Source organism: Plecotus auritus, assembly GCF_963455305.1.
Source record: "Plecotus auritus genome assembly, chromosome: 1".
In the NCBI taxonomy this organism is placed as follows: Eukaryota; Metazoa; Chordata; class Mammalia; order Chiroptera; family Vespertilionidae; genus Plecotus; species Plecotus auritus.
Genome location: NC_137770.1, coordinates 170,377,929 through 170,398,297, shown reverse-complemented (window position 1 = coordinate 170,398,297; position 20,369 = coordinate 170,377,929). Strand labels below are relative to the sequence as shown.

The 20,369-nt window shown below is 42.5% G+C and overlaps 1 protein-coding gene across 2 annotated transcripts in view; it reads left to right on the top strand.

Annotated features, from left to right (window-relative positions):
- The window catches only part of SGMS2 (sphingomyelin synthase 2), an 89,435-nt gene extending 74,100 nt beyond the window's left edge, over nt 1-15,335 (top strand). For both annotated transcript variants that reach the window (XM_080642929.1, XM_080642928.1), the window contains exons 2-6: nt 854-1,539; nt 5,214-5,331; nt 10,976-11,129; nt 12,267-12,433; nt 13,694-15,335. In XM_080642929.1, the coding sequence (XP_080499055.1) occupies nt 1,085-1,539; nt 5,214-5,331; nt 10,976-11,129; nt 12,267-12,433; nt 13,694-13,897 (1,098 nt within the window). In that variant the 5' untranslated portion in view covers nt 854-1,084 and the 3' untranslated portion in view covers nt 13,898-15,335. The remainder of the gene's footprint in view (nt 1-853; nt 1,540-5,213; nt 5,332-10,975; nt 11,130-12,266; nt 12,434-13,693) is intronic.
- The last annotated feature ends 5,034 nt before the right edge of the window (nt 15,336-20,369 follow it).

Below are 20,369 nucleotides of genomic sequence, written 5' to 3'. Positions count from 1 at the left end.
GACTATAAAAGGGTAAACTGAGGCAGTGCCATTTAGTTCTCGAATGCAGAGGGTAACAATTATTCAGAGCATGTAATCATCACAGTGTTTTTTTTTTTAAAAATATATTTTTATTGATTTGAGAATGAAAAGGAGAGGGAGAGAAAGATAGAAACATCAATGATGAGAGAGAAGCATTGATTGGCTGCCTCCTGCACACCCCAACCTGGGCATGTGCCCTGACCGGGAATCAAACCATGTCCACTGAGCAACACCAACCAGTTTTGATTTTTTTAGAGAGCGAGGAAGGGAGAGGGACAGAAAGATAGAAACATTGATGAGAGAGAAACATCAATCGGCTGCCTCCTGCATGCAACCCAGGCATGTGCCCTGACTCAGAATGGAACTGGCGACCTCCTGGTTCAAGGGTTGACCTTCCACCACTGGGCCACACCAGCAGGGCAATCATCACAATTTTTTATCCTGTAAGGTTCCTGGAAAAGATGCAGTCTTAGGAAGGAGTGATGTGATCTGGGGAGGTTCTAGCTTATTGTGACTTCATGGTTAGCAACAGGTATCAGTGGCTGATGAAGTGGTTGCAGTGTTGGGTCCTGGCTTCTTTTTAAAGAAATTTAAAAGGAATTTATTATTAAAATGTTCCTGTTTATACTGACATCAGCTCAAAAAGAGAAAAATTCTAAGATAAAACAATTCAGTATTTTATAAATTCATCTCGGCAGCTATAACTATGTTCTGACGATACATTTATAAAGGAAATGGCTTTGGTATTTGTTTCCATATTTTGATCATGTTTTTGGATGTTGACAGTTGGAGGGGCACGATTTCTGATCGTAGTTTTGCTTTGTTTTCACAGGAGCCGTGGTGAAGTCTCTGGGGAAAGAAATTGGCCTGCGTCCCTGAGAGCGGCGGGTGCACAGTGGAGAGCTGCATGGGAGGCCCGCTCCTCTGGTGGCTGCTGTCTACGTTTTACACCAGGAAACAGAATCGGTTGGAGAGCCCATGTTTATCTTGGAAATAGAAGGATTAAAAAACGTTTCTACTAAGAACATTACCATCTCCTTTTGGATCTGAAGACTGGGGGACAATGGATATCATAGAGACAGCAAAACTTGAAGAACATATGGAAAATCAAACCAACGATCCGGCAAACGCGTACCCAAGGCCTGCTGAACCTGCCGAAGAAGAAGAGAAAAATGGCAACGGTAAACCCAAGAGCTTATCCAATGGGCTGCGGAAGGGCACCAAAAAGTACCCGGACTATATCCAAATCTCTATGCCCACGGACTCCAGGAGCAAATTTCCCCTGGAGTGGTGGAAAACGGGCATCGCGTTTGTGTATGCTCTTTTCAACCTCGTCCTGACAACCGTCATGATCACAGTCGTACACGAGAGGGTGCCTCCCAAGGAGCTCAGCCCTCCACTCCCAGACAAGTTTTTTGATTACATTGATCGGGTGAAGTGGGCATTTTCTGTATCAGAAATAAATGGGATTATATTAGTTGGATTATGGATCACCCAGTGGCTTTTTCTGAGATACAAGTAAGTAGGTCTAACACATTTGGGGTTTTTTGGGGGGGGTTGGGGAAGTTGGGGAGAATGCACCATTAGTTTGTACTTATGTGAGTAGATGTGTACTTGGAATTATCTTTCTTGGTTTTATCTCATAAATTCAGTCTTATCCAGGCATTTGATGAAAGGAATCACTAGAAAGGTCTGCCACATTGGGTAATCAGTCACTATTCAATAAGCATTTATGGTTCAGCTGTGCCTGAAAGTGACAGTAGTATAGAAAAGAACAGAGGTGCTGTGGTGGGTGACTCAGAGTTTGTGAATTTAAGGTGCAGTTCTGATTTCAAGCAACTTGGCACTATGGTATTTGCATGATAAATCAAGAGTCGTGGGGAGTAAGAACATTCACTTCATCACGCCTGAGTTATTTCAGGCTCTTGACAGGTGGAGCAAGGGGAGGGCTGGGAACTTTTCTCCCCATTACTCACAGTGCGATGACTATCTGAGACTATAGATGGGAGCATGCTTTGAGGTTTGCTTCTGTTCAGGAGTCCTCACATTTTGCACTTCTTTTCCTTGGGCCTGTTGGCAATCCAGTCCCAAGAATCCGTTTCAGAAACTGGATTTAGAAGTGGGCCATGCGGTTTTGGTTTTAGATTTCTAAAGCAAACGTCTGGTTTCCAGGGCACCACAAAGGAGCTTTTAGTTCCCGGTTTCGGTCTCCCTGTTTGGGAATAGCAGAACCAGGAAGTACTAAGCCAGGTACTTTTGCTTTGAAGACACTTGAAAATAGGACATAGCTCTCAAGTGGTTGTTTCTTTCCTGTTAATTCCATAAAAAACAAAACCCTTCTCTTTCCCTTCTCAACTTATTCGTATTCAGATATATGTTCTCTAATAAGATGCTAGTAATGAAACCACTAAAATAAAAGTTTGATCAAAACATTAGACACAAACTGAGGCCTTTGAAAATGTAATGTATGCCGATTTAATCAGTACAATTCAAAAATTCAGAGTTCAGTAGGATTTCAATACTGATGCCACAAGATCATGTTTAGAAGAGGGAATTTATGCTATATTGTTCTTTCAATTGGTTGTTGCTTTGAGATTAGAAGAATTCAATCTATTTTTGCTCAACAGTCCCCTACATGCAAGTTTGCAGTTTCAAAAACTTAGTCCACCAACAAGTCATTCCTAAGCATTTTCTTTCCTTCAAGTGTGTCTCTTAATATGTTTCCCTAATATGTGTAAGTAAAATAGCTATCAGTTTTCTTTTACTTAGTAGAATTTTTTTCTGCTAAAGTTGTCAGTAATGTCATGCTTATGCTAAAAGTAAACTACATTTGTTGAACTTTAGTGTTTTTTTAAATTTATCTTTATTACTGACAGTATTGTAGATGTCTCCCTTTTTACCCCCATTGACTCCTTCTACCCGGCCCCCATGTTGCCCCCCAACCCTCATAGGCCTTCACAACACTGAACTTTAGCGTTTTTCTTTTCTGTGTCTGGAATTTACTCTGAATAGAAGAGAGGCTGCTTGGGCCAAAGATGTGCTTTCTCCTTTGATATAGAGCCAAGTCTATTCATATATGTGTGAAAAGAAATTTTCTAGCTGCCAACCTGAGGATCTTAATTTGTTTGAATCTTCACCTGATTGTTGCTGACTACCTCTCCATTATTACCTGAGATTTTACCTGTCAAAACTTGTGGTCACACAGCTGGCCACATATTTTAGTCATATCTGCTGTTTTGGTCACAACCCATCATCAAAAAGGTGCTGGGGAAATCACACTAATTTTCCTTTTCACTTTTCAGGTAGAATTGGAGCATATGTTTTAGGAACTAGTGGAGTAATTTTTATAACCTGTTTTGAGCATCCCGGCTGAATGAGAAATCTCTCTCTCTCTCTCTCTCTCAAGCTCCTTCCTAGTTATGGGAAACGTCATTGGTAGTAGCTCTTTTCCTCAACAAGGCTGCAGAGTGCATGCTTTACCTTCTTCGTTAGTTTTCTCTACAGCTGAATTCAGAACACTGGAATGAGTATAATTGACTCAAATAATTCCTGCTTATCACTTCCCCTTGTCTAGCACATGGAGCACGGCTCAGACCTCTTTGGGGCCTGGGGTTGAATCAAAACGTGAATCATCTTTCACTCAACCAAGTGGAGAGACTCAGCAGTGTCTATCCCCTGTCCCTTTTCAGTGCTAAAAACAGCAGAGCCTGAATAGCAAGCCTTTGAAAGCAGAGCCTTGCAATAAATACATACTTTCATCAACTCCTCGAGATGGTGTTCCTCTCTATTTTGACCCCAGAAACCCTGGAATATTCTTAAAATAGGTACTGGAAATAAGCATCTAAAATTATATTTGTACATGATTCTTTACATGAGAAGTCCCAGCAGTTACCTGATATATTTCAGACCTCAGTTTTGTAGAAAACTTAAAATATGTGCCCTGGCCCATGCGACTATGTTGGCCAATGTTTCTCTCTCTCACACACACACACACACACACACACACATCAATAAGCATGTCTATCCTCGGGTTAGGGTTAAAATACACATACATACATACATACATACATACATAAAAATATGCCACATGCGTGAATCTGCCTGTTTATCCAGAAGTCTTTGACCATTACCAGCTTTGGAAGTTTGAGAGCTCTGAAAATGGGAGACCTGGAATAATATAGTGTGTGTACTAGGGAAGTTCCAACTAGTAATTCTAGGGATCCCACCAGTCTCTTAATCCCCAGAGCCCAGAGTTTGTAGACACACCCCCGAACTACACAACAGAAGAGGAGCTTCCGTCTTCACCTGCAAGTGAGGATACTCAGAACCCTTGATGCCCATTCAGTCCCTTTGCAGCAGTGGTACAAACAGTGCGCTCAAGGTCAACCGCTGGGAACCACTGCTTTAGACCGAGGACATGGATGGTGTAGGATGGGCTAATGTCAGTCAAGACAACAATCTCCACCAAAAATTATAATGTGCAAAAGGACTTGTGGTGCTTTTGTTTTGGGGTTTGTTTTTTTGCCTTTTTTGGTCAAGATTGAATAAGGGTAGACTAATCAGTTTATAACTTCATTATTAAATATTCTTAAATGCACAAGGATACTCTGAACATCTTCAACATATTCTCAGAAAATCTATAGTGTAGTCATAGACAAAATAGTTAATGCCCAGGTTGTCAAAATACTTTTGGATGGTCCCCAAATAAACCTTGTTTCTTATATAACAGGTTTAATGAGTTGTCCCATTTCCCTGTGTGTCCAATTATGTGGCATGACCTGAGCTCATTAGTTAATTCCTCAGTGGCTGTGGGTTGCTTATACCTTTGATATGTTCTCGAGAGGGTTTTATTAATGCACTGAGTTGACTGAAAACAGAGAGGCTCATTGAATTTTCTCTCAAAGAGTGACTTTTTCCAGAGGGGTGGTTTTCTAGAACCCTCAGTCCCCACAAACTCAACTCCTTTTGGGCGCAGCCCACCTAGACTGATTACAGCATGTGAAGACTGCATGCAGTGTCTCTGTGGAATTGTAGGGAGGGGCAGCTCAGAAATGAGCTGTGAAACTGTGTCTGTTAATGCCATTCTGTGTTGCTTTTTATTGTTAACACTCTTTTATATAACATTAGGAACAGAAACAACGAGTAACCTTGTTCCGCCCCCCCCCCCCCCCCAATCCCTCTTACTCCCTCAGGTCAATAGTGGGGCGAAGGTTCTTTTTTATCATCGGAACATTATACCTGTACCGCTGTGTTACCATGTACGTCACTACGCTGCCTGTGCCTGGCATGCATTTCCAGTGCGCTCCAAAGGTAAGCACCTCTGATTGAAAACACTTATTAAACATCTGCTCTCTGTTATGGTCTTCAAAACACTTTCACGTGTTAACTGAAATATTATATAGGACTAGAGGCCTTGTGCATGAATTCATGCACTAGTGGAGTCCCTTGGTCTGGCCTGTGGGATCTGGCTGAAACCAGCTCTCCAACATCCCCTGAAGGGTCCTGGATTGCGAGAGGGCACAGGCCAGGCGGAGGGACGCAGGAGGTTGGCCAGCTGGGGAGGGACCGCAGGAGGGCTCCAGGACATGTCCGGCCCGTCTCACTCAGTCCCGATCCGCCAGACCCCAGAAGCAAGCTAACCTACCGGTCAGAGTGTCTGCCCCCTGGTGGTCAGTGAACGTCATAGGGAGCAGTTGAGCAGCCTTAGCATATCGTTAGCATATTAAGCTTTGATTGATTGAACGGACGACTGGGCACTTAGCATATTAGGCTTTTATTATATAGGATATTTTCTGTTTTTCTTTAGATTTAGGGGTAAGAAAATTAAAATGTATTTATAAAATGTATATCTTTGTACATAAAAAATTCATTTCCTGCTACCTCCCATTTGCTACTGGGAATTTGACTCCACTGTTGTACCTTTACTTACTCGCCTATGCATTCATTCTGCAAGTGCTCCGCTCCTGTTATGTTCCAGGCACTGTGTAACAGCAGTGACTAAAACAGTTCTTCCCCTACAGCTTACATTCTATTGAGGGATGACAACTGATAAATGTATAACTTGTGCCCAGCCAGTGTGGCTCAGTGATTGAGTGTCACCCTATGCACCAAGGAATTGCAGTTTGATTCCGGTCAGAGTACATGCCCGGGTTTCGAGCTTGGTCTCCAGTGGGGGTATGCAGGAGGCAGCAGATTCTCTCTCATCAATGTTTCTGTCTCTCCTTCTCCCTTTCTCTCTCTCTGTAAAATCAATAAAAACATATTTTTAAAAAGAACTGTATAACTTGTCACATGGTGATAAGCCAGGCGGCTATCAGATGCATGGTAAACCTGAGTCCGAGGGAAAGGGACTGTGAAGGTAGGTATTAGTTTATAGAGGGGTCAGAAAGCTTCTTTAATGAGAAAGCATCTGGGCAGCAATCACATGAGGGAGGGAGCCTGTGGATGGGGTGAGAGCCCCAGGCCAAGGAAATAGCTCAGTCACAGTGCGTCCATCCGAGAGAGAGCAGAGGCCAGTGCGGCTGGTGGAACTGTGTAGGTCAAGGTGGTGCAGCCACAGATCCCATGGGGCCTTGTGGCCATCTTAGGAACTTGAACCATGGTCGTGGCAAGTGAGTAAGAAATGAGGAGTCGTTCCCTTTGGGACATTTTGAAGGTGGGGCCAACTGGTTGTGCTAATAAGTTAGATACGGGTTTAAGAGAAAGAAGTCAAGGATGACCCCAGTTTTTAGCAATTGAAAAGGCAGAGTGGCCTTTTTGCTGAGACAGTGTGAGACACTGAAACTGTCTTAAGCAGGATTTACAGCTTCTCTAGGGAGAGTCTTTTCTCGAGAGAGATTTTAATCATCCTGGACCCCAGTGTACCCTGGTTTATAACAAAGGAGACTTACAAATCCTGTCTGTGCTCCCTGGACAAGGGAATGAAGTCTAACATCATATTTCACTGAACACTAAGCAGATGTCCAAGGTGGAAGGAAAAATAGAGTTGTTGTGAAGTAGTCAACAGTCTCCCTCCCCAAATATAGGTGTGGTTTGGAGAAGCTGTAATTTTCCAAAGCCATCAGAGCAGAAAGTGTCTGTGATTAAAACAGTGTACATAGTGAATTTAAACATTGGCTGATTTTTTTAGCGAAGCTAAATTAAGGCACAGGAGAAGTTCAGAAACATAATAAACATTTCTAAGGGGTTATTGCAACGTGTTAAATGAAGAAATGGCCACAGGAAAAAAGGCAAGCATCCTTGTAATGGATGAGGTTTGCAGGGGTGAAACGCTATGATTATGGACAGAAAGTATCCTCGGTGGAGGAGCTGCAATTTTCAGAAGCCACATTAGTAAACATCGCCCTGGATAACCCAGCTACAAATACAGTGGGAGCTCTGGCGGCATCCTTACTAATCAGCCCCCACGTTCCTGAAGTATGAGCGGGCTCTCGGTGCCCGACTTGTGACTCAGTGAGGCAAACATGGTCACTGTGTTCGATAGAAGTGATCGTTGTGTTAGAACAGGAATCAGAATTGCATTCTGCATGTGGCTTCCAGCGCTCCGTAGATTGTGGTTACCGGGCTATTAGATAATCTGCCTGCCTCCTTTGTTGCTGACTCTATAGAACACCCTTCGTGACTGTAGGCAATGACAGAGCTGTGTGTACTGAAACAACTTGCTATGGGAGGATGTCAGGTCTCCTCGCTGAGGCCTAACACAGCTTGCTCCTCGCCGGATGTGGCCGCCCCAGCAGCCATCACAGCTATGGGTCCCTGGTGAAATCGTGGCTCTCACAGTCTTCCAGCTGCCTTGCCCTGTATCTACCCTCTGGTTTCCCTTAAGTCCTCTGTTTATGATTTGCTTTAAGCCACCAACCGAAGCTTTTGTTGGCAGTCACAAAATCTTTGTTCTGAAAAGTGTGTTTAAATAAATTGCGCATGAAATTATGTAGCTCGTTAAGCCCATGTGGCCACCTACAAGAATGTTGGGCTGGCACAGATACAGCCCCTTCCCTGAGAAGCCCCTGTTCATCCTGGCTGCACATGCTGCAGCGCTTCTCTTCGCTGAAGGGACGTGTGGAGGGGAAGGTTTCCGGTTTGGCAGTCGTCAGGCTGGGCTCTCTTGAACCTTATTTATTTTTGTGGAAAATGGGGTGTGGTGGTCACAGTTTGAGGAGTCCTTAAGATCATTGAGCCCCATCTGCTTTGGCTATTATGATTGATGCTTCTCCTCTCAGCTTTCTACATCTTTAATTCCATATTCAGTGATACAGGGGTGGAGAACGTCTGGCCAGCAGGCCAAGATCATTTGGTCTGGCCCTGCCAAGGTATTAGGGGGGAGTTAATTAAGTGTTTGACCAAATATAGCAGGCTAATGCTTAAGTTGACAATGTTGTATGGCCCGCCAATGATGGTATAAATCTCCAAATGATCCTTGGCAGAAAAAAGGTTTTGCACCCCTGCAGTAACGGCATAGAATAGTGTCTGAAAAATGAGGAAAGTAATAGGAACTGGGTTCTTATGTGGTGTGTGACGGGGGTTCCAGGGAACTAGAAGAGAACTAGAACAGAACGAGGAAACAATCCAGTATTGCCCAAATCTATCCCCCCATTTCCCAGTATTCTTTCTACGCTCTTTTTTTTTTTTTAACTTTTTGTTTTGAGATTCTCTTTATCCTGGGTGTGATCTGACATCTAGGGGTGACACACTGAGGGATGAAGACCTGAGAGAAGACAGCGAGGAGAGAGTGCCGCCCCTCTGTCCTGTGGAGGCGTATTGAGTCAGCTGCTCTTGAGCTCCATTCACCAGCGTGGCTGAAAGAAAGGGAGAAGGGAGTGTCTGCTTACTTTGGCTCCTAGTTTGTGTGTGCCTCGGGTCGTCTAGCCTGGGATGGCCCCAAGTGTTTCTGCTCTTAGAAAACTAGAGTATTGAGCTGGGATGAGTGAGTAAATTTTAAAAAATTACTAGGTTTTGAAATAAAGAATAATGTGTCCTTTTAAACTGGGAGCAGAGCGTATGTACCTTCTTTGATCTCAGTGTTGACAGTTGTTTGTACCAGCTGTATGACAAATTCCTCAAGGGCTGTGGTTCGTCCGATGAGGCACATGGCCGGATCGTGTCCGCCACAGAGTTGCGTGTGTTTGGTGGCACGTCTCGGAGCTGCACCTAAACTGAGTCCTGAACGGTCAGCTGTCCTGGCCTTCCTCCGTTTGGCCCTTTGCCGCCTTCTCCAGCCTGTCTGTTCATGGCAGGGCCACCTATGGCATGTTTGCTTTAAGAATTGTCAACTCTTGATGAAAATACACAAGTTCTCTTGGTTTTTTAGTCATCTGCACTTGCCCTAAGCAAACTTTTGAAGAATGTTAAATTTCTGCAAAACCCCAGTCTCCAGCCTGCCCTGTGATCCTGGTTGACATCTTTTTCTCAACTGCTAATGAGTTGTGGTGTGGGCTTTTTCACAAGATTCACCGAATGCCGGAAAGCTCCCAGACCCATCAGGTTGCTATCCCTGGGGAAAGGTTTAGGCACCCATTGTGGGTGTTTTAGGCCAGCACTCCTGCCCCAGTTCCTGCTGTACTGGATGGGATGGGTTTCCACGTGCTTGAGGCTACCTTCATTTCCCTGCTCCTAGACTCTCTTCCCATCCATCTCTCACGTCTCCGCTCCTTCACCACCACACATCCACCTGGACTAGACTTCCCTGTCTTTACCATTACACAGCTGAACAGCCATCGGGCTGAGCTGGCCGTGCTGTGGGGACGGCTGCCCAGAGGGTCAGCGTTGAGTATAAAGGGCCGCCTGTCATTCAGCTATTCCCCAGGTCCCAAAATAGGCACTAATGCTCTGTCTATAATTCCCTTCTCATGTGCTGTTTCTCAGTCTTATTTCTGAGTATCACCCTTTATTTTTCTAAACATAGTCAGTTTATTCTAAATTGATCTTAAATCCTCCCTCTGGCCTCCCAGAATGTATTCCACTTTTCCACTCCCACCATATTGAGCAACTCAGCCCACTCCACCTCCTTGTAGGCTTACATTTTAATAGATATAAGCTTGACTGTTGCCTCAAACTCCTGCCCGGCCCATCACTGTTTCCCATACCATCATGATGGCTTCTATGTCCTTGCCTAAGGGAGCTCTTTCCTGACCACAGGTTATGTCTTTGGGGATATTTTGCCTGATCAGGGCTACTCATTTTTTTTTTAAATATATTTTATTGATATTTTACAGAGAGGAAGGGAGAGGGATAGAGAGCTAGAAACATCGATGAGAGAGAAACATCGATCAGCTGCCTCCTGCACACCTCCCACTGGAGATGTGCCCGCAACCAAGGTACATGCCCTTGACCGGAATCGAACCCGGGACCCTTCAGTCCGCAGGCCGACGCTCTTTCCACTGAGCCAAACCGGTTTCGGCAGGGCTACTCATTTTTAAAGCTGTCAATACATTGCTAATCCATTATTTCCAAACTTATTTAAAGTGTTGCAGCTTCCCTTTTTAACTGTGTTTGATCAAATCTTAATACAGCTATCTATACACTCGGGCTGCCCACTTAACACAAGGTATGAACACACTGTTCAATATTAGTAAGGTGCTATTCAGCTAAATCACATATTAACCATTGAAACCATGACATCTCCCGGCAAAGAGGGAAGAACGTAGCTTTGATCTTTTTTAGCACATAGCTGTGGTGAGGTCATTGTTATTAATATTCTTAAAAGCTTTGCTCAAGGATACGACATCGCCAAAATGTACTATTAGTAACGTATTGAATAATTTAAAACCTGTCACTAAAACTGGCCAATATAATGAATAAAACCCTAGTTTGGGGAACTTCCCCCTGGGATTCCTTTTGACTTTTTAAGTTAAAAAGAAAAGTCACAACCTGGTGACCTTTCCAAGTATCACATAAATTAGGCTGAAACACAATTTTATCAGCTTGTAAATTTTCCTCCTGTTCTTGGGTCATTCAGCTCAACGGAGACTCTCAGGCAAAAGTGCAGCGGATCCTGCGGTTGATTTCCGGTGGAGGATTGTCCATAACAGGATCCCACATCTTGTGCGGAGACTTCCTCTTCAGTGGTCACACAGTTGTGCTGACACTGACTTATCTGTTCATCAAAGAATGTAAGTAACTCATTTCCACTTGATGGGTTGTTGTAGTGGGAGGGATCGCTAGGTCCTGAAAACCAGTGGGAGCCCTTATTCTGTTAGAATTGATAGGTGTGTGTGTGTGTGTGTGTGTGTGTGTGTGTGTGTGTGTGAGAGAGAGAGAGAGAGAGAGAGAGAGAGAGAGAGAGAGAGAGAGAGAGAGATTTGTTGTTCCAATTATTGATGCATTCATTGGTTGCTTCTTGTGTGTGCCCTGCCTGGGGATCAAACCCACAACTTTGGCGGGATGACGCTGTAACCAGTTGAGCTACCTGGCCAGGGCTGGCTTGAGGTTTTTAAAATTGTGTTAAGTTTACATACAGCAAGGAAAGAATTACATTCTCCTTGTTCCAGTCTTTGATGGGAAGTAAAATGGCAAATCTGTTATCTTAATACAACTCAACTTTAAAGTCAGCTCTCCACATAAACAGGGCACTCCATGTTTATGCCTGTTTCCTATGCAATTGGGAAAACAGTACTTTCTAAATTATACATGTGCTGTTGTCCTGAGTAAGCAGTGGTTCCAGTGGTCTCTTTGAACAGCCTGCTTCTGGGATTAGATGCATCATTTATGTATTTTTTGCTTTCCCGCCTTTTGACCAATTTGGACTCTCTCCTCATTTGTCCCGTTGCCATGAGTGGATTTGAATTCAGTCATGCGAGCAGACGAAAACGTGGGAGCAGGACCACTTTGAGGTTAACAACAGAGGGCTTCACCCCACTGTGCAGATATTATCATTGGGCCTGGGTTCCTATAAAATCAGCCTGGCTCCTAGTACTCTGTGTCTTGCTGGTCGAGAAGACATTTTTTTAGCCTTGCTAGCACACAAAGTCCATTGTCTCTATTCATTGACAGCTGGGCTAGGATCCCACAGACAGTGGAGTTATTAATATTTGTGTCATCAACTTTTAGACTTGCTACCTGTGGCATCCCCTCCCCCTTCCTTCCTACCTGAGCGAGCCCTGGGCTGTTCACAGCCACTCGTTTTGGGTTATTAGTTTTCGCCTCTGGAGACTTGTTGACCTCAGACTATTCTGATTAAGGCCAGTAGGAGAGACCAGTCATTAAGCTCCTCTCCGGGAACCTTATTACTCCAGTTTTCTCCCGTGCAGACTCGCCTCGTCACTTCTGGTGGTATCACTTAGTCTGCTGGCTGCTGAGCGCCGCCGGGATCATCTGCATTCTCGTAGCTCACGAGCACTACACGGTCGACGTCATCGTTGCCTACTACATCACCACGCGGCTGTTCTGGTGGTACCATTCAATGGCCAATGAAAAGGTGAGAGCGCCGAGACGACCCTTGGATAACCTCTTTACATGCAAGGGAGCCCTTTCGTACAGTGGGGTTTTGGTGGCTTACTGGGAATGACTGCTGTTGCTGCCCAAGTGCATGGTTAGCTCAGTTCAGTTCTTGCACTTATATCCATTATTGCGTTTTAAAATAAAGAACATCACAAGTATAAATAACATTTAAGGATAAAAATGTATGATTACAGAGCACAGTGTTATGCTAATCCAACTTCTGTAATTTATATGAGAATTAAGGAAGAATATATGTAAATGAAAATGCAGGCACCTTCTCTGTAGCACCACTGAGGTGCAGCTAGGTAACACCTCTGCCTTCAGAGAACTTAAGTTTGAGAACAACTTGGCAACTGTTTTTGGAAGCCAGGCAAATTAAGTCCCTATGAATAAGCGGATTTAGTGCATCTTTTGGTGATGTGGTGCTCTCTGGCTTCTTTCTTATTCTGATTTCTGCTGCGTCCTGTTTCCAGATGCACTTTTTTCTTCTCCCACACATTCTGAGAGAGCTAGCTCTAATGCCACCTCTTCTGGGAAGCCTTCCCGGGCTCTGCTCTCTGCCTCTAGTCCCGAGATGGAATTGTTCCTCCCCTCCCTGTGCTTTCCTAGCCTTAGTGCGTGTCCAACAGTTAGTCTGTGTGCCATGACCTACCCTGGGGTCGTCTTGCCATTTTGTCTGTTGCATGCAGAGTTTAGAGGGTTTGGGAGAGATTGAAATGCGTCCTTCCCAAAGGCTCTAAGTCCAATTCTCATGCAGTGGTGCCCACTAAGAAAGGCCCTCTCTATGGATCTGTCTTGTAGCTCTGTTTCCTGTTTTGTAGCCTCCTGTTGCCATCTTCCATTTAGTTGTCAGCTGACACCACAGAACCAAACTTGTATCTTTCCTCTTAAAAGAGCTCAACCTTGTGAGCTCTCCTCTCACTCTGCTGTCTTCCCTGACCCACAAATCTGACCACTCAGTTCCTGAAAATTGTTCCTCCTGGGTAACTGCCACCTGCATTCCTCAGTCTCCATTGTCGCTGGAATTGCAGGCAGGCGGTTGGCATAAGCCACAAGAGGGAAGACAGAGGGGTTGGGGAGGGGTGGGACCAGGTCACATCCGAGTCGGGAAGAGGCTCGGACAGTATGCCTTGGGATCCGGATGCTGCTGATCCTCTGCTGTGACAGTTTAATTAATGGGGGAAATCAGGATGCATGAAAAATATGTCTCATTTTACTTTTCCCCTGCCTTTTACAGAACCTGAAGGTCTCTTCACAGACTAATTTCTTATCTCGTGCGTGGTGGTTCCCCATCTTTTATTTTTTTGAGAAAAACGTACAAGGTTCGATTCCTTGCTGCTTCTCCTGGCCGCTCTCCTGGCCTCCTGGCTGCTTTAAGTCTTCGTGCAAGAAGTACTCCCGGGTTCAGAAGATTGGGGAAGACAATGAGAAATCTACCTGAGGAGCTAAACAAAGGCTTCAGCTCTTATACCAAAAGAGGTATCGCTGTAACCAAAGGTATAGTTTCGTTTTTTTATTTTAGGAGAACTGACTGGTAAATGAAGAAGTGGACCAAATTTTGTGTAAATGATTAGAAAGATGAACTGGTTTTTTTATGCCTCCTGAGAAAGTCGTATTCTCCTGTGGCTCTTCCTTCATGGAGACAAGCCCTCCCTCCACCGGGATTTCCTGACGAGCTTGTAAAGAGGTGCCAAAGAACACGTCTGCCTTTCCTTAGTCTTTCTCCACTAAAGCATTTTTCGGGATTTCTTTTCCTCCAAGGTCAGAAGAATTTGCCAATGTTTTCAATAAACTATCTGGACGGATACAACTGCTGTGTAACTAGAATAACCTAATGTTGAGAGTGGATTTGAGCATTGGGCCTCTTAGCGAGGGGAGACGCAGGGGTTGTGAGTAAACTTCGGGTGAACTTATTATTCCTGTCCTGGGGAAGGTCAGGGTCAGGTCTGCGAATATATGTACTGCTGCTACCACCCAAGGTACTATGTGTCACTTTCACTTTATTTTTTTAAACTGATAATTTTATTTAAAACATTAAAGAAACGTGATCTAAGTAAATATGGAAATATTTCACACACGCCACAGATTTTACTTGGGTGTAAATATTTAATTTTAAGATCTCTGTGACAGATGCACAGGGGACAGGGCTGTTTCTGCTCACAGTGGTCCTTGTTTGCACCCTTGCCTGCTGTCTGCCTGGTACATTTGCACCTGGTACCCCAGGGCGGTCGACTGCCGAGCACAGACTGAAAAACACGTTTGTGAACTGTTGCTCATGCCACGTGGGGAACAAGCCTGCATTTCTCGCCCAGGTCCCCCCTGGGTGAGGTCTGTTTCAGAGCTGCTCATTGGAACTCAGAAATGCAATTGGTCACATTTCACTAAACCCACTTCTTTCTAGTTACATTCTGCTTTATGGAAAAAGCAAGACGGAGTCCAAAAGTTTAATGAATGCATCCTTGCCTTTTTGCAAGAGGCCCAGCTTCTTGTAAATGGAGTGTTTATAGGAAGGAAGGACCAACGAGACATACCACAATGAAGTCATTTTACTCTGACCCTGAAATTACACCACGGTGCTGCACTCGAACCTGCTGTTGGAATCCAGCTGTTAGTGCAGCTAGTCGATAAAGGGGGCTCATCATTTCTAAAGTTCTTTCAGGATGCAAAAAAAGATGGACTTGATCAGATTTAATGCTGTCAGAGTTAGTGCACTGTTTCATGCTGTTGGGACTGTGGACAATTCTTAATTTCTTACAACTTCTAGGACCTTAGGAAAAGATCTAAAGTTACACAGTCATTAACACAGAAGAGAGAGGCCAACTCTGAGGGAAGGCGGTTACATTTACATTGAAGGTAAAAATTTCCCACCACTTAGAATGAAAACAAAAAACAAACAACAGAAACCACCCCTGGATGTGTCATGAACTAGTCAGCCCTGATTTGATAGACAAAATGGACCTTAAAATTACTTGAGTGAAGCACAGAACAAACTTAAATGTGTTCAGGAAGGGTCATTATCCTTTGGTGCTAAAATTCTCTGTGCTTCCATGTAGCTCCTGCTCTGTGTACTAGAAGAATCACTAAAGGACACGTAGTTGAATTCAACACCAGGAAGAAAGATTTTCTAATCTGGCATTTAAAACAAGAAACAAAACCCTAAACCTCCTTGACACGTTTTGAAACGCAAGAAGTTTTTCTGGTATTTATCATTAAGCCAATAAGAAACATAACCATACCTTACCAGATGTTTAGCTAGAATTCCACATGATTTCCGCCTACTAAATATGGGCACTTGTGAAAAAACAAGGTGTTCTGTGTGAAGACACAGGTTAAATTCCTGTTGTCTGATTGTGAGGAAAAGCATCTGACTCGGAAGCCTGGGCTTTGCTCTCCTAACACTGTTCCATTGAGCCTCTGATTTAAATGAGACAACCTGGTATATCTGAGAGCCTTATTCCTACATGGTAGAGCCCATGCTTCATCAAATTAAATTAGGGAACGAATTTAAGCTTTTAAAATCCTGGTGCATTGATTGCTGGAGGCCCTCGAAATAGTAAACCTTGCATTTTAGTCAAGTAACTAGTTTTGTTTTTAAATAATGCCATCACCTTTTAAAGAACTTCTAAAAAAAACTTCTGACTCCACCTGTGGACACTGCTGCCCCCATGTTCCTTATAGTGTGTGCTGTAGCTGTCTCATAGACGCTGCGGAAGCATGTGGTACCAGAATAAGGGTGAAGGAGAAATGTCAAGTTTCAAGGTGGGAAGGTGAGAATAGTGAATCTCATTTACATTTAGGAAAGCAAACTTGAGATCTAACCCAACATGCCACTTTGGAATATGAAACATGAACAATTACTAGATTTAGGGTGGTGATCATTGCACAGTATATAGAAATAGCAAATCATTATGTTGTAAACCTGAAACTTAATACATCCCTTATATCTCTGTTTTAAAAAATTTTGATCTTGTCTTTGAAACAAACTTTTGGAGCTCCTTTTCCTTGCTAATCAAGATATAACATCTTACCAATTATAGTTTTTGTGAACTAGTGCTCCTCTTGGATAATTCAGTCCTTCGTGCAGTATCTATAACATATAATTCCTTTAAATTATACCACTTTTTTTTCTAAATTCTTTGAAATGGAAATGAATTCCTCTCATAATTTTGGAGCTCCTCCACTAGCTCTGGAAATAAAGCATTCTTCCTCAAGTCCAATGGAAGTAATTTGGAATTTTTAATTTAATTTACTGGCATCTTGGAAAACAAGTTTTGCTGTGGAAGGAAAGCTGTTTTGAGTAAGGGCAGGTCTCTAGTCTGCTTTATGGATGACTTTGCATTAGGTTCTTGGCTGTGTACCAGCGCCCCCTAGTGGAAATATGTTATATGACTTTGAACGCAAACCTGCTACTTTTTAAAGTGTATTTTCAAGTTTTTAAAAGGCATATGTTTTTTATTTATTTTTTTGCCAGTAATCTTGAAAGCATAATGCAAAAGGAGTTACATTAAAGGTATTTTAAACCTTTCCCAAAGGGAAAATGTACTTAGATCACAGGGAGTTGCAATTCTAATCTTTTATCCATTTGATTAAAGAAAATTTGCAGACCATTTTTACCTCTCACCATCACAATCATTAATGTCTCCCTTTATAACTACCGACACTTTGTTTACTTTGAAACACCAAGTTGGCTGCCTTTTTTATTTTACATGTTAGATAGAACTCATTCAGTTTCTTTTTTTATTGAAAGTTCACATCTTGTTCCTTGAATATTTTGAACATTTTTTGAATTATTTTTTTATTGTTTATTTTTGTTTTGCACTGTAAAACCGATTAAAAATTTAAGCTGGTCTTAGCACACTTCTGTAGTGTCAGAAAGTGTAAGAAGGAATTAAATGTGTTTGCATGTTTAAATCAAGCATATTAAAAATAATATGCCATGTGTTGAAGGTTTTTCTGTTTGTATGTATAAAGATTCCTAGCATTTTGTTTAATGTCATTGTGTTGCAATATTTAACTCATTTGACTTACTTGCTAAAAATATTTTGTCTATGAAGAAGTGCTCTTGACTTCAATACCTAAACACTGAAAATTGTGTCTAAGGTGCCCAAAGATAAGTTTTTCGATAGATTTACACCTTATAAGTTGGGGTTTGTTTTGTTATTCATTAATTTAACTATGCTGTGTTCTAAATGAATCATGAATGAGACTAGTTCTTTATTCTGGAATTATTTAAAATTGTCCTTTAAAAGAATAAGAGGAAGCTATAAATATAAGCTAATCTAGTTGCCAAGTTGGGATTCATTATTTAATTTACCTCCTATGCAATGATTAATGCTGCAAAATGTATGGTTATGTTATGGTATGTTCGCAAAAGGAATATTATTACGAGGTTTGAGAGGTGTAGCCTATTGTCTTCTTTCAGAAACTTACTGTACTGTTTCAATGTGTTAAGTGCCTTGTTGTAAAGTAAAATTTTAAGCCTAGAATGCATTATTTTCCTGACATATATTTTTCATTATGATATATATTGTATGTTATTATAATAGTTTTATTAAATGCTTATGTTTTAATCAAATATGTGAATTTCAGAAGCTCTTTTCTCCTACCCACCAGTACCTTAATTGGTCTATCTTATGGGATTTGAATGCAGGTCTTTTTTTTTTAAGAGGAAATTATTTTTGTTTAGAAGTATGTTTTCCGCGCTTGTGCTTTTGTATTTGTAAAAACATTTCAGGAGGAATTTAGAAGTGTAACTATAGTTTGTACTTCAAAATGCCATTTTACATTTACATTTTAAGTGCCTAATTGTTAGTTAAAACTAATTTATGTTTTTATTCTAAAGACATATGTGTACTTGGTTTCTAATCTCTTTGGCTTTGCTTAAAAAATAAAAAGCAAGAGCCTCTACTTCCTATTTACCCAATAAACCACCGTGACAGCAACAGTATTTTCAAAATCAGTACTACTATTTCTTTCAATTAAAAAAATTGTTTTCTTTAAAGATTTAAAAAATTTAGCCTTACATACTTATTAAAACCACAAGTGGATTATTTTTTTCAAGTACTATTTTTAAAATGAGCTGATAACTTAAACTGAGTGTTATTTTTCCTGCCCTTGGATTTAAGGTGAAAAAAACAATTCAGCCCTGGCCAGGTAGCTCAGTTAGTTGGAGTGTTGGTCCGTGCACCAAAAGGTTGTGGGTTCAATCTCTGGTCGGGGTGTGTACAGGAGGCAGCTGGTTGATGCTCTTTTCCCCTTTCTTCCCCTGTCCTTTCTCTAAAAATCAATAAACTTATCATCGGGTGAGGATTAAAAAATAATAATTCATAACAACATGAGGTCATTCATGGAGAAGAAAAGTCAGTTCCCTGCTCCATGATTCTGATTCTCTTTGTTCACAGAGACAAAATCATGCAGAGTCCTTCCTGTCAGTCAGAAAGAAATGTCATCTTCATCCCTTCACGGAGGGGGCACCGGGGTAATGTCTTCGACTAAACCCTGACAGGATAGTCATTGTAACAGTGGGCTGATAACTTGTCTTTGGACCCTCTGATGAAAGATGAAGGCGTGATGTCCAAAGACAAATTCAGTAGAATGAAGGGACTAGGGTAAGATAGTTAGAGTTCAAAGGCTAAGTTGTTGGATATAGTCCAGGTTACTTTGGATTATCTGGAAAAGATAAGAGTAGAGATCAGAAGAGTCTTTTGCCACCTGCACCCAGGCCTCAGGTGAAAAGCTGGTCCCATCCTCCCTTTTGAGACGTTAGCATGCCAATTTTGGTGACATAGCCCAAAGAGCGTCCTTATCCAGAGTGCATTATACAAGGAGCTGATGTGCTGCTGCACAAACCTTGACATCTAACATTTCATTTTCTTCTAGTAAAATACACGAGAATATCAGAAGCATGACACTAGATCATTCACTGATACAAGTTGGAACAGCACGGCTTATGCACTGTGTCTACATGATGCACACATTACTCCATACATCGCCCGTGTGATGAGGCAGGGCATTTTACAGTTTTTACTACATTCTTTAATCTCCACAAAGCCCTGCAAGGCAGGCAAAGAAGAAGTGGTGACCCCATTCTGGGAGATGAAAGAGTTCCTACTGTCAGAGCTTGGAGCCTGAGTTCTGTTTTCTCTGTTTGGCGGCCTCCCTGTCATGATTACTGGGGTTGCCACCCAAGTTTGTTAAAGGTGCTGTTGTTTGTTAGGGGAGTTGATTCCCTTTCAACCAGTTAGTTTGTTTAAGAGGGAGACTGGTCCTTGGAACAAGTTCTTTGTCAAATGCTACTGATTTTTCTTACAGTTGCACTTTACATTTGAATAGAGTTTACATTTCAGAGGGGAGGAAAGTCAGTGTTTCTGGTGCAAACCAGCACTGAAGGCAAAAGGACCCCAGTGTTGGACTCACAAGTTTGTTCGAATTGCAAGTATCACCCATAGCATAGACACAGTTGTGCACTTACCCTGGCACAGGTTAAATGGGGAGCATAAAAGTGCATAGGCTTTATCTCTAAATGACTCTCAGGACTTATTCCCAAGGGGATGTCAAAAAGGAGAGATGGATGCCCTGCTTTCAAAGGACAGCACAGCTCTGAGGGAATGGCATAGAATTGGGAGTCAGTATAGTCCTGATCGATTCCGGGCTCTCCAAAGGACCAAAGTGAAGCCGTAGGATTGTTTGATCCTGGCATGAACTGGCGAGTTTTCTGTGCTAAACCTCTGGCCAACCCATATGTGTGCTTGCTTCTGGCCAAGTTTCAGGGCACAGGCACACTTTACTTCAGTTGCTAGATCCAAGCACTAATCTCCCTTTCTTTCTAAGTTCCTTAAACGATGTATTTATTTGGGTAAAAGGAAAAGAAGCTGCCATACACGAGGCACTGCTAATAGGTTTCCCCTTACCTG